We start from the raw sequence: 16,202 nt of genomic DNA, 5'->3' as shown, positions 1-16,202 counted from the left end.
AAATCTTTGCTTTTCACTTAGGAGTCCAGTGGGTTATCCTACTCTGTTATTAGCTTTGTTTCCTCCTGTCAGTCAATGGGCTCCTATGTGAGAAAGAGCAGAGATTTGCTTGAATTAATTTTAAAGAGTAACTGTAAAGGTTTTTTTTGCTCCCACAAATCAATAGCTCTTGGTTTGTAAAACAACTTTGCCTATTATATTTGTTACCTATATCCACCAGTTTCTGTGCCATCCCCATTAGATTACCTCAGAGGTGCAATAGCTGCTCCCTCTCCCTCTGCTGATAAGCCCTGGAGTCCCTAGATTTGTTTGAGATATTTTCATGGGATGGGAGGGGCTGCTGCTCCTTGCTCACAGGGGAGAAGGTCATGTGACTGAGCTCTCTGTGTATGAAGCAGAGTTGGATGTGTGAATGCTGATGTCTCCCGCACAGAATAATGAGGTACAAGATCTGCCCAATTCCCTATCAGTCCCTCCATCCAAATCTGTGATTCTGCAGAACTTTCTGTCCGTCTCTGCACCTCATGCTGCTGCCCTCCCATACCTTGTCATCAGCGGTATCCGCTCTGTGCAGATAAGCTATTATTCCTTAGTGCTTACACATCAGTCTATAGACTTCACGTAACTTCTTTCACTTATTACATGTTCCTTGCTCCTCCATGTGATGGAAGCTGCCAGGCTAGTCACCATATACATCCAGTATGTGCACTGTGCAGTGTTCAGTGGACTTGTATCTGGGAAACTAAATTGATTTAAAGCTAAATTACTTTGAGAGAGAACACAAGGCATCATGGGATCTGTGTGGAAGTAAACTGGCCTCAGCCTGTGGGCATAGCTAGACAGACATTAGTCTCTGCCCACTTTTTTGTCAAACACTTTCTGAACAGAAAATGATATAGCTTTTGAAGGAAAAGGGTGAGCAGCACAAAGTAGACATCGTTCTGTTTGCGTCATTCAAAAGGGGAATCACATATAATAATTTGGTAAAATCCCTATAACTTTACAGTTAAGCTTAAGTTGTTGTAGATACTAAAAAAATGAAACTTTGATTCTCCTCCAAAAATCCTGCTCTGAAACATGCTGTCAAAAGATCAGGTTCCTTGCACAATGTAACTGGTGCCCTTTTACACTTGGAAAACACCTGATATTAGCGGCAGCATGATTTGGGGTCATATTATTTATATTTTTATTATGTGTTCTTGTATATGTCCTATAGCAGTGGTGGCGAACCTATGGCACGGGTGCCAGAGGTGGCACTCAGAGCAATCTCTGTGGGCACTCAGGCTGTCACACTAGCCAAGAGTTTGCTAGGCAAGACTCAAGGCTCCTCCTGTAGTGCAAGGAAACCCAGGACATTCCGTTCTCCATTCTATTTTCAAACACATCCTGGACCTGAGACAACTGGAGGAGAGAGGAGGTGTGGACACGGCTGGGTGACGAATTAGAGCTAAGGATCCAGGCCCTGTGTTTTTTATTGATCAGAGGACCCTGAACAAAAGCTAAAATGATACACCAAATTTCTTTCTACTGTATCAGTGTCATCAGGCTAGAGCAGGGAGCTATAAGTTACTACTGAAATTGCCATGTTGGCACTTTGCAATAAAGAAGTGGGTACTTGTCGTCGTTTGGGAACTCGGTCTCTCAAAGGTTCACCATCAGTGTCCTATAGTTTGGATGGAGAGATTGGGACATGGAAACACATTGTGTCCTAAAAACTAAATACGGGCGGTCCCCTACTTAAGAACACTCGATTTACAGACGACCCCTAGTTACAAATGGCCCTCTGCATGTTGGTAAGTCATTGTATTTTAGCCTTAGGCTAGAATAAACAGCTATAATAGTTATCACAGGCGTCTGCAATTAGGTTTATTGGTACTCCTGGTTCTTATGACAACCCAACATTTTTAAAATCCAATTGTCACAGAGACCAAAAAAATTTTGACTGGGATTACAATTATGAATTATACAGTTCCGATTTACATACAAACTAAACTTAAGAACAAACCTACAGAACCTATCCTGTACGTAACCCGGGGACCACCTGTATTTGATTACCTAAAAAATGAGCAGGAATTGTTAAAAAAAAACATTAAAATGGTGATTGTTAAAGCTTTGGTTAATGCACATAGTGGCTGTTAATGTCCGTGACCCTACAACCCCGTTAGGTAAATCACACATGGACCAGAATAGACCTTGTTATTGAGATGATATTGTGAAAACCATTGGAGGAAATAAATATTCATGATCTACTTTAGTTTATCCTTACTCTTAATGGTCCTAGGAAACATTAACCTGCTAATATCACCCAAAAAATCTTTATGGTAACAGTTTGGTTATCTGCTCAGTCTTTTGATTGCAAGATTGCGTCCTCCAATAGCAGAGGTTTAAAGATGTGTTCCCATTTCCACAAATAAATTCTATTGTTTGTATAAAGGAGAGTTTATATAATTTTCCAATGTACTTTCTGTATCAATTCCTCATATCTGCTTGTTTCCATTCAGTGCTTACTTCAAGCGAATAGAAATCTGTCCTGGTAGGAATTAAAATGGGTTTTAAAGGGTCTCAAACCTAACTCGGCCCCAGGGCCGGATGGTTTGACAAATATGTACTACTCTAACTTTGCTCAGGCCCTTAATCCACTTTTGATAAGAACCTTTAATTTTTGGCAAAATCGGGGAAAGATATCAAAGGCGAACACAGAAGCAATAATTAGAGCAATACCTAAACAAGAGAACCCCAGCCCTCTCCCAGAAAATTATAGACCAATAGCACTGATTAACTGCGATTTAAAAATATATTCTAAGATGCTAGAAAACAGATTAGAAAGAATAATTCCCAGTCTGGTAGCTACAGACCAAACAGGGTTTGTATATGGAAGACAAACCAAAGACGCGACAAGAAGGATGATGGACCTTATTCATGTGGCAAATTCAACAGGAGCCCCGGTTGCATTTCTGTCTTTAGACGCCGAAAAGGCATTTGACAGGGTGCATTGGGGCTACCTAAAAGAGGTCCTCTCCAAATTTGGTATTGTTGACCAATTCCAAAAGGCAATCTTGGCCCTCTATTCGGAGCCGTCGGCGCGGGTTTTGATTTCAGGTTTTTTATCCTCAACATTTAACATCCCTAACGGCACCCGTCAGGGGTGCCCTCTATCACCCCTAATATTCGCGCTAGTAATGGAACCCCTGGCAGAAACGGTGAGGTCCAACTCAGAAATCGTGGGTATAGCAGTGGGTAAGGAAAGGCACATAATCACCTTATACGCTGATGATGTGATTATCACGTGCCAAGAGCCTGAAAAATCGCTCCCTCACTTGCTACAGATCCTAGGGCGTTTTTCATATATCTCATACTATAAATTGAATATTAAAAAATCCGTTGCTCTCCCAATAAATATTCCATCCACAGCTTGTAGGGAGATGTCTAATAAGTGCGGCATAATTTGGAAACCGGAAGGCATAAAATACCTTGGAATTATTCTGTGCCAAACAACGAATGAGACAATTAGAAAGAACTTAACTAAATTAAAAACAAATCTGAAAACAGACTTTGATAAACTAGGCAAAATTTACTTATCTTGGGTGGCAAGAATCCAGTTTTGTAAGATGACAGTTCTACCTAAGATTCTGTATGTCTTCCGATGCCTGCACACATTAATATCTAATAGAGTCTTAAGAGAGATTCAAATTATGCTTAGTAGATTTGTATGGAATAATAAATATCCAAGAGTAGCAAAGGCGACTCTGTACCTCCCTTTTAACGAGGGAGGCATGGCAATGCCAGACATTGCAACTTACTATAAGGCAGTCTCTATCGACTCACTGAGAGAATGCTGGAACCCGAGAGAAAGTCATAAATGGATAACCCTAGAACAGAGTGTTTTAGGGGGGAGACCTTTAAGATTGGTAATGGAAGCGGCTTGCCTGGGGAACGTAACAATCCCCACAAATATGCCCTCACTACAATATATAGTAAAAACATGGAACTCAGTGGGTGGCAGTATAGGTTTAAAAAGAGGACAAATGTCCATCCGTGCCTTGGAATTACTGATCCCTAATATGACACTTGAGTTGGGCTAATAAAGGTGTACATATAATCTCAGACCTCTATGAAGGAAATGTTTTAAAGTCTTTTGAAACCCTTAAGGACCAATTTGACCTCCCGAATAAGGTTTTCTTTCAATATTTACAAATAAGAAGCACATTAGCAAAGGGGCAAAAGGAAAGTAAACCTCATCTGTATCCCCTTAAAAAACTTTTTGAGCCCTCTGATAGAAAAGTTAGGGGTATATCAATAGTATATAATACTCTTAATTCACAGGGGGAAAGAGACAAGTTGAGATACATGAAAAAATGGGAGCTGGACTTGAATGAGGAATGGGATGATGAGCAGTGGGCAAAAACTTTTAGGTGGACCGCTCAGTGTTCCCCTTGCATAAACCACTTAGAACAAATTAAAAAAATGCATATGAGATGGTATCTTACTCCAGACAGACTTTCCAAAGGAGGAACGTCCTCTCCTTGGTGCTGGCGAGGATGCCGAATTAAAGGAGGTCAAGTCCATATGTGGTGGTCTTGCCCTAAATTAATTCCTTTTTGGTCGCAAGTTAGTGACTTGATAAACATTGTTACACAAGCACAGAACATCATCTCCCCTCAGTTAGCTCTTTTACATATAGGGACTGAAAAATTCCCAATAGAGATGGATTATTACGTACATCCTGATTGCAGCAAGGCAATGTATAGCGGCAGATTGGAAGACGGCACAAAAATTAAAGTTAACAGAAGTCTGCAACAGAATAAATATGTTCAGGCATTATGAGATCATGTTGGCGAGAAATTACACGCATCTTTGTACAAAAAAGAAAAATGGGTCTTATGGGAGAAGTTTTTTTCCCCTTTTTCGTGGACTGACTATGTGCCCTGAAAGACCCTATAAATTACTCGGCCCATCCTCTAAGATCACTTTAAGTGCTCAGCCCAACCGATGTAACAGAAGGGTTATATTCAGCCCGATCTAAAAATAGTTACTTAAAATATAAAACTAAAAGGTTGCCCCTCCCAGACTGCAGCCGCAGAAAATTCTTAATGGTGTATTGTTATATGTTTGTTGTGTTGTATGTATTTGTAATTTTGTAGAATAAAAAAAAGAAATCTGTCCTGGTCATGTGACGTCACATGTTTTGTGTTATAACGAGACGTGCACCTGTGTTATATCACATGATCATGGATGGATTTCTATTCACTTGAAGTAAACATTGAAACTTTCTATAGAAGGACAGCAAGCAGAGATCTTGAAAACTAGTACATTGAGTATATTAGAAAATTGTAGAAATGAAAAAAAAATGTACAAAAGATTTGCATATTTTTTTAAAGTCTACTGAAACACAAAATATATATATATATATATTTTATTTATTTAGTATCTCCATATTGTACCAACCCAAAGAATAAAGGGGGCCCATAAAACAAGGCCTAATTAATTGTGTGTGTATTTGCAATTTTTTTTTACAGTTTCCCTGTACACGGTATGGAATATTGAATACCATCACTAAGTACAATTTGTTTCACAGAAAACAAGCCCTTATACAAAGTTGTGTCACACAGGTGCACAGGGGAGATTGAAAAATGGAATCGTAAAAATGAAAAAGGGCTCTGTCGTTAAGGGGTTAAATAAACAATAATATTATATTAATGCTATTTATTTGCTGAAACGAGAACACCCCTTGAAGTAGAGGAATGCTGCCTATTTCTATTGATGTAAGACATTATTCCTTCCTATACTATGATGCATAGCCAGCGCTGCTGCTCTTATATAAGAAATGCCTAATGATCATGTACATTACAGCTCATGTATGTGCACGTCAGTCACTGCCCACGCAGCATTATTATGGTGATGATAATGAAGCGTAAATCTCTGTATAGGGATGGCAGCTGTATCTGAGCAGCAGTTCATTCACCCCGCTCCATTACACTGCTAGCCTTCATGATGTGGAAAATACACAGCATAAATATGTTTAATGGTCTAGCCATTTCTCAACACAAAGCAAACACACCATGTGCCTTCTCTGGTAAGTCAAGTATCCTGCCCACAATACACTGTTGTTGTTGGACCTTTGCTTAGCACTGTAGCATTTGCTGTATTGTCATCTCAGCTTTTATATGGATTTATTACATTGTAAACAATCTCTGTTTGGCTTCTCTGCAGGTCTAGTTCTATCTTGTTTTGTAGGATCTCGTCAACCTCTCACACTGATCCTGCCCCAATAACAATGTGAGATTTCACCTGGTGACTTGATAAATGTAGAGAAAAAAAGCTGTCAGGTCAATGTAAATGCTGTCTATTCCCCTCTCATCAGCGTATGAGTGGTCCTGACACACATGCCGCAAACAGATCACAGGCTTCATTGTTTGCAGCCCTCAAAGCACACGTTCCTGTGATGGTAGCCTAAATGTTTTTTGAAATCCTCAACTTAACCTCTAGATGTATTGCTTCAAGGGGCATAGCAGCCACTTTAAAGGGAACCTACCACCACGATTCTACCTACAAAGGTAGAACGGTTGGTAGGCGGATGTTTGGGATAGCCCTTTTAAGAGCTAATCCTCACGTCCTGCTGTCTTTTTAAAATCTTTAATACCCTAATATGTAAATTTTCTAAAGCGGCTGCTGGGGCATGGAGTGGCCGCGACGTGTACCTCAGTAGCCTCTTTTCTTCTCCTAGCCTGACAGCTTTGATGCGCAGCTCCTCGTAGCTGCGCGCCCTTTTCCGAGAAGCCAGCGTTCTGCACATGCGTAGAACAGCCGACCCGTGGCTGTGCGGCCGCTGCTCTGAAGCCGGAAATACTGTACATGCACAGAACACCGCCTTCTCGGACGAGGGCGCGCAGCTACGAGGAGCTGCGTGCCGAAGATGTCAGGGTAGGAGGAGAAAATAGGCTACTGGGGCGTGGAGTAGCCGTGACGTGTACCTCATGTCCGGCTACTCCACGCCCCAAGGTAGGGTATTAAAGATTTTAAAAAGATAACGGGACGTGAGGATTAGCTCTAAAAAGGGCTATCCTCACATCCCATACATCCACCTACCACCCGTTCTACCTTTATAGGTAGAATCGTGGTGGTAGGTTCCCTTTTAAGAATGTTCTTGGCTGAGTTTATCAACATAATCCCTAATGGTAGGGATTACCGTGCTGTCCCCCTGGGCGTTCTTGTACCAGTCTCTGTGCTTTTCTAAACTCTCTGAAAATGCATGCATTTGTGTATGTTTAACATGCGTTTAGCTGGTTTAAATCCGTTTCACAGATGTTAACACTTCCTGAAATGTAGAAAAACAGATTTAAACCAGCCATGGTAAAGATAAAAAAAACCCATTAGTTTTTAGTGCGTTTAAAAACGCACAAAGAATGGTCCCAGAGCGCACCGTGTGATAGCACCCTAAGGCTGCATTCACACGGCCGTCAGGGGCATATATATATATATCGCCGTATATACGTCCCCCATATGCTGGAAATGGGCGCATACGGACATGTCCTATCCTTTCCTTTCGCCGTGCTCCATATATTTTTATGGAGAGGGGTGGGGGCGAGCAGCGATCATCCCCTTCTCCTCTCCCATATGCCGGCTTGTGTCCCCTGTGCTACGTGCCATGCTGTGAATGTAGCCTATGGCCTTGTTCACACGTGTTTTGGTTGCATTTTCACAGCTCTTTACATGGAAAAATAAAAAAGTTATAGATTTTTGAAGTTGGGAGTGAAAAATTAAGCTACAAAAAAGGGCTTGGTCCTTAAGGGGTTAATGTTTACATTTGTTAACATGATGTTAACACACGCCTTAACAAAATGCATGGATTAACACATTGAAATTGCCTGCATTAACATTGCATTTACAATGCATTTTGTAAACAGTAATGTAATTAGGCAAATCACCTCTCCTCAGCTGTTGTAAAGCGTTTGAAAACGCAATGAAAATGCAACCAAGACGCAATGTGTGAACTTGGCCTAACAAACCAAACTGCAGTGCCTAAAATCAGCTGCAGTATTACACATCATAGCTAATGGCATGGGCCTGAACACCTAGTAGTTTCCTATCTCGCTACACTATTTCTGTGTAACTTATTCTCCCTTAAAGTTTCCATTCCCTTCTGCTCTCGTAATTTATTCGAAGCTATTTCCATCTCAAATGTATTTCGTTCTTTCTACCCTCGCCACCATTCTGGCTCCCCTCGCAGTATCACAATCTAGATACCAAAACGGTCACCAAAAACCTGTGTCTTTAGGTCAATCTTTTCTCTATACTGGAACAGTGTTTTCCAAAAGTATATCAACATAAAACCTTTATTTTGCAAAAAAAAAAAAGTGATTTGCGAGCAGAAATGACTGTTACATAGTTAGTTACATAGTTTATACGGCTGAAGGATTATAACTAAACTTTCAGGTTACAGCAGTCATTAATCTGCAGGAAGTTCAAAGGACTTTAAATGACTTCAGCACATCTGTGGCCAAAATAAGGCCTCTGATTCTTTCCTTCTACTGAAAGGTTTGGTCACTGCAGAGTGGACTGATGCTTTTAAATGTCCAGATACGATATTTAAAAAAATAAATGTGCTCTAGCCTTACGTTATGAGGCTTTATCGCAATTGGAAGCTGTGCAGAAGACATGCGTCTGTTGTTGATGGCATAATGGGGGCATAGTATGAGTCATTATCTCACTTTCGTGTTTCTTGTGTCCGGCATGTTCAGATCTGTCATGGTCAGGATGCAGATGTCCCACCTAGTGCATTTTCTGAGCTCCTCCCTGGATATTTTCCTCTCTCCACATATCTCTGCTATGTTTTGTAACTCTTGCCCCAATTTACTTATCTTTTCCTTGTACATATCATAAAACCTTGATCTACGTTGGTCTTTATAGCTGTTGCAGTAAACTTCAGCCCTGCTCACAGATAATTTGGTGACCTTCAGCTAGCTTCCGGGTGTAGGGCAAGATACATGTGCTTGAATTGTTCGAAGGCTCTAAACATACGGATTGGCATTTAGTTTGCCTATTCCTCCCTGCCAATATATTGCTGCACCGCTGTATGTTTGGCATGAATGTTCTCCAGTCACATCCGTTTTAAGTCACATTTTTCTTAATCGTTGCCAACGATTTCTTTCTGCCAGAACTGTAAGGAAAATATGGAGCCTGAGCTGATGGAGAAATTCTGCTTGGAAGGTGCTCTCCAAAATCTACTGCACCATTGCGTCTAATCTTAATGTATCAAAATTAAACGGACAGAAAGACAGATGCTATAGACAAAGTGTAAACTTTATTAATTACATGTCAAAACATAGAAATTAAAAGCAATTAAAAAATCCCATGCCTAGGGAAAAACAAATCCAAGATCCCCCAGACAACAGCCCCAATGTAGAATGCATATATCATGTACCAAAAGGTAAAAGGATGGTAAAGACAATGAAGCAAGTATAAAGTGCTTAAGTGAAAGTAGAATCCATATTACCAAGATAAGATGCAGGGCTGGGGGAGCCGGGAGACCATGTGTGCCCCACACGTATCGCCCGTCACGCGTGCTTCCTCATGTTTGACATGTAATTAATAAAGTTTACACTTTGTCTATAGCATCTGTCTTTCTGTCCGTTTAATTTTGATTCATTTTTTCTGATGCTGACAATATATTTTTGTGACCCATTTTTTGTTAAATTATTTTAATGTACCTTTTCTCGTGTCCACTTGCTGTGTGTGCTATGAAATTCCTGTCGAGCCAGTAAAGGTGGGAACAGTTTGGTTTTTTTGCTCTGTTTAACGGATGCCATAATTGCCTATGGGAAATGTATTGCGATGTATGATTATACAGTGGGATATTTTGAAGACTTCCATTGAAGACTTCACTCCCAAAATAGACTTGCCATATATAATCGAGTATAAGCCTAGTTTTTCAGCACAAAAAATGTGCTGAAACCCCAAACTCAATTAAAAAAAAAAATATATAGGTTTTACTAGGTTTTTGTGGCAAAATTAGGGGCCTCGGCTTATACTTGGGTCGGCTTATACTCTAGTATATATGGTACGATATAAGGGGGAAAAAAGGTCAAGCTGATACCCCTAAATAAATGAATTTTGGTTGCATATTTTAGTGACCTTGTCTATGTTGAACATAAACAAGGAAACTTAACAGCATGTTAACCCTAAGTTTACTGACCTGACCATACTGATTGGTAACCACTGCTAAAAATTATCTGTAATGGAGAGTTTTGACATTGACTATTTGTTTGATCAACTGTTCAAAACTGGGAAACGTATCCTTTAAAAAAAAAAAAAAAAAAAAAAAAAAAGTAGGATTTTTATTGCGGATTTGTAGTGTTTGATATAGGTATGATGATGCATTTTCATCTTCTGCTCTCCTAGTGACATGGGGAAGGTAATGATGAGTAAATCTGTTCTTCTTTTATAGGTAATGAGTGTTTTCAAGTATCTAATTGAAAAAATAATGGTTCCATGAATGGTGGTATTGCAGATAAATGTGCTGTAGAAATAATGCAAGTCAATGAGCCACTTAGGATGAATTAGCAAATTTACATAACATCAAAGGGAATACAGACTGTGCTCCCAAATCTCTGCAGTGGGAATGATGTGAGCAGTGATATAGATGCACAAGAGGGCACAAAGTGCTGACTGCAGTAACCAGACTCCCCTGTAAGTGAAAGTCCTCTCGGAGAACATAATTTATGCATCAATTTGGTGATGGGAGATTTGTGCAACCATTTTATAGGGGATACTATAGAGTCTAGACCATCACATTTTAGGAACCTAGTCACTCTAGTGACTAATGGTGCACCTGGTGCAATATCTCACAAATTTTATCCTTCATTTGTTTTTCTAAGATATTTTAGATCCGGAGCTTAGGTTTGTCAGCTTCTAGGTTTGTATTTTTGGCTTGTCTATTTCAAGTGAATTTCAGCCGCAGTCTATAGCACGATGCCGGATACTAAACTCCTAAATAAAAATGGAAGAATGTTTGCTTTTTGTTTGCTAAACCAATAGATAACAACATAGTTTTAGATTTTTACAGCAAAAAGACGACTTTATGAAACCATTGTTTTCAGATGTGTGGAGACACATTACTAAAAGATGAGATGATACAGACAATTGGCATTTAATGGTGCCTCCATTGCACTCGAGTAATAACCACATTTTTTATTGCCCTTTCATTGTACAGTATTGACTGTAGACTGTTTTGCTATGTCTTATGGCTGTTACATTACTAACGTAACTTGACTATTTTGTTGTGGATGGAATTTTTGGAGATTACACAATAGTTTTTATTAAAGGAAGCCTACCATCTCGGATCTAAGAGCCTACTAGGGCATGGAGTAGCAGCGCCGTGTAGCTTCAGCACCGGCTACTCCACGCCCCAGTAGCCTATTTCAGGTATTTGCATATTAGGTGATAAAAGATTGATAAAGTTACAGGCCACTCAAGGATTAGCCCTAAAAAGGGCTCCCATGTCATTCATTAGTTGAACCTGCCACCGGATCTACCTTAATAGGTAGATCCGAGATGGTAGGTTTCCTTTAAGTGTTATCAACATATTGTTTTATGTAAATGTGGATCACATATATGATGATGAACAAGGCTCCCCAGGAATGACTTCCAAGAATATATGTGTTCAGCAAAGCATGCAGGTACTTCTGTTATACACACAGCTTACAGACACATCTGGTGCCATTTAGTTTCAAAGCAAAAACAGGATACGGTAAATTGGCCATAGATTGGTTACTAAAATTCAATTAATCTTATATTTTCCACTTCCTGGAAGACATTAGAAGGCAGTCGGTTGAGTTGAGCATGGATGTCACCACCTTTAACTTCAGAAACGTGTTCACCATGTTGGATGATAGAGCTAACAACTCCTTCCACTGGATGATACGTTAAGTGTATGTAGCCTAAGGTAAAGTGTTGTGATGACCAGGGATCTTCAGGGCATAGTTGCTGGCTCCTTTATGTGACTGTGGTGCCAGGACACATCATGTATACTGCAGTCGTGGCCTATTTGCAGGGAGCTCTACTTCCATGTCTCTGTACAAGTGCTGTATTTTGACAAGTGGGTAAAGGTCGTGGCTTTTTTGCTGCTTGGTAACATTCCCTGTGGCCAGAATGAGCTGTAACTGTTTGTTTTGTTGTGCTCTCAGCCTTATGTTCTTGACAGTGAAGGTCAAGGTATTATATTCTGGTTTTCAGTATCGGGCTGTTCACTCTTCCAACTCATGGACAGTAATTAACCATTTATTATGATGCCCTTTGTCATTGGATGAAGTCTGAAATAGATCTGGCTTAAGTCATGATTGTGAAGCCTTCTCTTAATGTGTACGTGTATAGATTCACTAAGATCTGCCCTTATAAGTGGTTTGGTCACAATTTGTTTGACTGCATCTGCTGAGAGCGTTATTGATTTGTAAAATATGAAAATAAAGAGTACGGTATCTTTAAGTATCTGCATTGTATATACAGGCTTTACTGGAGGGAACAACCCTGCAATACAAGTGATGCAGAGATGGTCATGGTTTGTTTATATTGACAGTTTCCATCTTTTCTCTTTCAGGCTTCCCACGTTTTTTTTATTTATACATATATATTTCTACACTGAACCATGAAAAAGTTTAAGAGACGACTCTCACTGACTTTACGAGGCAGCCAGACAATAGATGAATCTCTCTCTGAACTGGCCGAGCAAATGACAATAGAAGAAAACAGCAGCAAGGACAACGGTAAGACAAAAATCTATATGAGAAAATTGTCTAATAGGCAAGGCCATAATTTAAAAAAAAATAAATAAAAAACCCAAACAATCCCTATCACATATCATAATAGCTGTGACCTTATCCCACTGGGTGTTTTTTTTTTTTTTTTACAATTTGGCAGAATAAAGAACTGTTTGCACTTTTTGTTAACATACTATGGCTCTACAATGTAACAAATGACTTCATACAATGTTTTAGTGACTTTTGAAAGTAAGAATTTGGGATGTGAATTTTTATTAAAGTGGCATTCTGGTAATAAGAATCCACCATCTAATAGCTCTCCTCCATCCATTGGAAAAGGTTACCAATTATGAGAAAAACTGGTTTCTTTTTATTGTAATGTAGAACAATGAAAAGCACCAATAACTACTTGACCGTAGATTTGTTCCCCTAATGTAATGTATTATTGCATTTACATTAACTGGCCAGATACAGACTCAGAAAATAACCTTCACATGGTGATTTAGCCGAAGCTCTTCATGAGATGTAAAATGCAACGTTCCGGAGCTATGAAATTCTTATTGAGTTTGTTACAACAATTGATTCCATTTTTGTTTGTTTAATGTTAAGGAGACTGTTCTCAGGAGACCTCTTTGTGACACTGGAGATGTCGGTGCCATCTGTAAATGGAACAATTATCTTTCTGTTGGCAAAGCATAACTATAGCATAGAATGTTTTCTGTATAGTTTACTAAAAGACAACAAGAGCAGTAGCTGTACCTAAAACCCAGTAATAGTAGAAAACACATACAGCATGAAGTTTATAAATAAGGTTATAAACAATCTAAGGAATTACCTGCCAACTACTTCTGTAAGCTTAGAAGAAATTGGGTAAACGTCCAGTACCCCCTAAGGCTGCATTTACACAACCGTTGGGTGACATATATACCGGCGCAAGCATACCAATAGGTGAAAGCATACCAAATCCTTAAATGCTTCTCCTAAGGTATTCTGCTAAAGCTATAAAAACCCGATAAGAATCTGCTGGTGTGTTTGAACCAGATTCACTCACAGAAGCATGATAACATAACAGTTTTTTTCTCATGTGAAGGAAGCTTGAAAAAGATTTCCAAATATTGGCCACAGGTTAGATCAACTGAATGCAGTGTGCATCTTTACCAAGTACCTCTCAAAACACAGTGCTGTAAGGTCTGAGGACCTTAGGGAACCTGTCACCAGCTTTTCCATCATTAACCTACAAGCATCCTCTGGTAGGGTATAATGTATTCTTTCTGGAATTCTCTCTACTATGTGAAACTCCCCTGTTTACTTATAAACAATCACCCGCTAAATCATATGCAAATGAGCAGAAAATGTCTTTTTGTCTCCGTCACAATTAGAGGCTGGGGGAAATTCAGATGCCCCCATTCTGGGCTATATACCACCATGCTTCTGGTATCATATTAAAGATTAGAATCTCAGGCTTGTGTTGGGACTATATAACTGAAGATGCAAGTAGATTTAGACTTATTGGAAATGTCTTTCTATATCCATCTGCCTGTATCACTGATGGGGGTTAGAAAGATTGGAATTTTACCTTTTTAACTTAATACTGAAAGCATTGTGCTAGCTGCTATGGAGCCCAAGATTTGGGCATCTGATGCGTCTCCTCTTCCAAGTGACTCATCTTGGGCAGAAAGTGACTCTTCCTAGCTCATTAGCATACGACTCTGGAGCTGATTTTTATTGGTAGACAGAAACGTTTTAATAATCAGCGAATTCTAGAAAGAATATTTGCCCCCTGTGAGCCCAGTTAGTTTAGTAATGTAAAAGCTGGTAAACATGTCCCTTTATGGATTCAAGGTTAGTGAAAACATTTTCTATAGTTTTAGATTTTCAGTTTATATGTTCCTTTTGTAAGGTTTTTGTTCCCTCCTTTCATTAGTGCGCTATTTTCAGTGCAGAGATTGAGAGTGACAGAATGAGTCTGCTGGCTCGCTTGCCATCGCACAAATGAGAGCATATCAAAGGAATGTTGTACTTGAGCCAACTTTTATTATTTTAATGAACACGGTTGAATGATAGTCAATGGCAATGTCATATCTGTGTGAGCGGCTCTCTGGAGATGTGCAAGGTTTTTGATCATGCTTGGAATGACCTGTTTATATGTAAGTGATGATTGTCAAATTCCAGCTGAGATACTGGGAGGATAAACCGGTCTACATATGATGGCACATTCGGCTACTAGACATGTTTGCATGATTACAACCTGTCACGTCTGGGGCATTGAACTGTATAGTACCAGTCTATATATCTGACAGGTTTAGTACATGCACCGCAGGGCACAAACCGTCCCAGTGGTGAGGCACAGAATATTGTATGGAAATAAATCTTTTACCATCTTCGCACAGTACTTGCATGGGAAACATTTTCTAGCTATGAAAGATCTGGTTGTTATATGGGGAAAAAAATTCCGGTTATTTTAAATCTCCCGCCCCAAACTTTACAAAAGTTAGAGAAAATGGCAAACTTTACAAGCGAAAAACAAGTTAATAGCACATTGGTGTTATAGGCATATACTTGTGTTATGTGGTGTATTCCATCACCGTATTGGGTTCTTGCAATTTCATCATACCTTTTTATATGCTGTAATTTAATTGGTTATTACTAGGGATATTCAGTTTCTGACTGCAATGACCCAGAAATGGAGTACAGGATAGAGGGAAACTTACTGATGGGTGGGACCACCCTGTATAGTGGCAATGGGGTCCTTTTGAACAGAGAAGCTGGTTGAACCTGTGTATGCTGTTCTATTCATATAGATATTAAATAACATCTATGGTGCTGACAGATGGCTGAGCGCAGTAATGAACAGTGAATGGAGCGGCAGCACAGGTGTCCAATCCGTCGCTCCATTAATTTGGGTACAATATTCTACTGTTCTTGTGATCTGTGGGTGTCCTAAGCTCACTCACCCAATTATCACCAAGTTATCCTCTGTCCTGTTGATGGGGTAAAACATGTAACTGGACAAACCTTTTAATTTCCCGGAGGAGTGTTCTATTATAGGCATTAAAGGGAACATGTTATCGGAAAATGACCTATTAAATTATTACCCATATGTTTTCAAGCAGCTTCTAGATCATGTTTCTTTCATGGCCTAGCATGGTGGCTTCATCCTGAAAATCAATTTTGAAGTGAGATATTAATTGGTTGTATAATGTCAGGTAGGTGGAGAGTTTAGCACTGAAGTCAAGCTCTTCCCACCTCTGAATTCTACTCCCCTGTGATTGACATAATACGACAGACTTAAGGAGATCTGGTCCTTGCACGAAGGACCATCGAGGCGTTCTGAGGCAGAAAAAGCTTAAAGAGAACCCGTCAGGCAAAATGACCCCACTAATCTAAATATATTTTCATAAACTGCCATTAGAAAGCATTGCCTCTATCTCTTTATTGTCCCTTTACATG

General features: G+C 39.6%; 1 protein-coding gene across 2 annotated transcripts in view; it reads left to right on the top strand.

Moving 5' to 3' along the window:
- The window catches only part of CDK17 (cyclin dependent kinase 17), an 83,267-nt gene that overhangs the window by 29,007 nt on the left and 38,058 nt on the right, over positions 1 to 16,202 (top strand). For both annotated transcript variants that reach the window (XM_072146459.1, XM_072146457.1), the window contains exon 2: positions 12,593 to 12,758. In XM_072146459.1, coding sequence (XP_072002560.1) covers positions 12,641 to 12,758 — 118 coding nt within the window. In that variant the 5' untranslated portion in view covers positions 12,593 to 12,640. The remainder of the gene's footprint in view (positions 1 to 12,592; positions 12,759 to 16,202) is intronic.

This window comes from Engystomops pustulosus, chromosome 4 (genome assembly GCF_040894005.1).
Source record: "Engystomops pustulosus chromosome 4, aEngPut4.maternal, whole genome shotgun sequence".
In the NCBI taxonomy this organism is placed as follows: Eukaryota; Metazoa; Chordata; class Amphibia; order Anura; family Leptodactylidae; genus Engystomops; species Engystomops pustulosus.
This window is presented reverse-complemented; position numbering and strand designations above follow the sequence as displayed.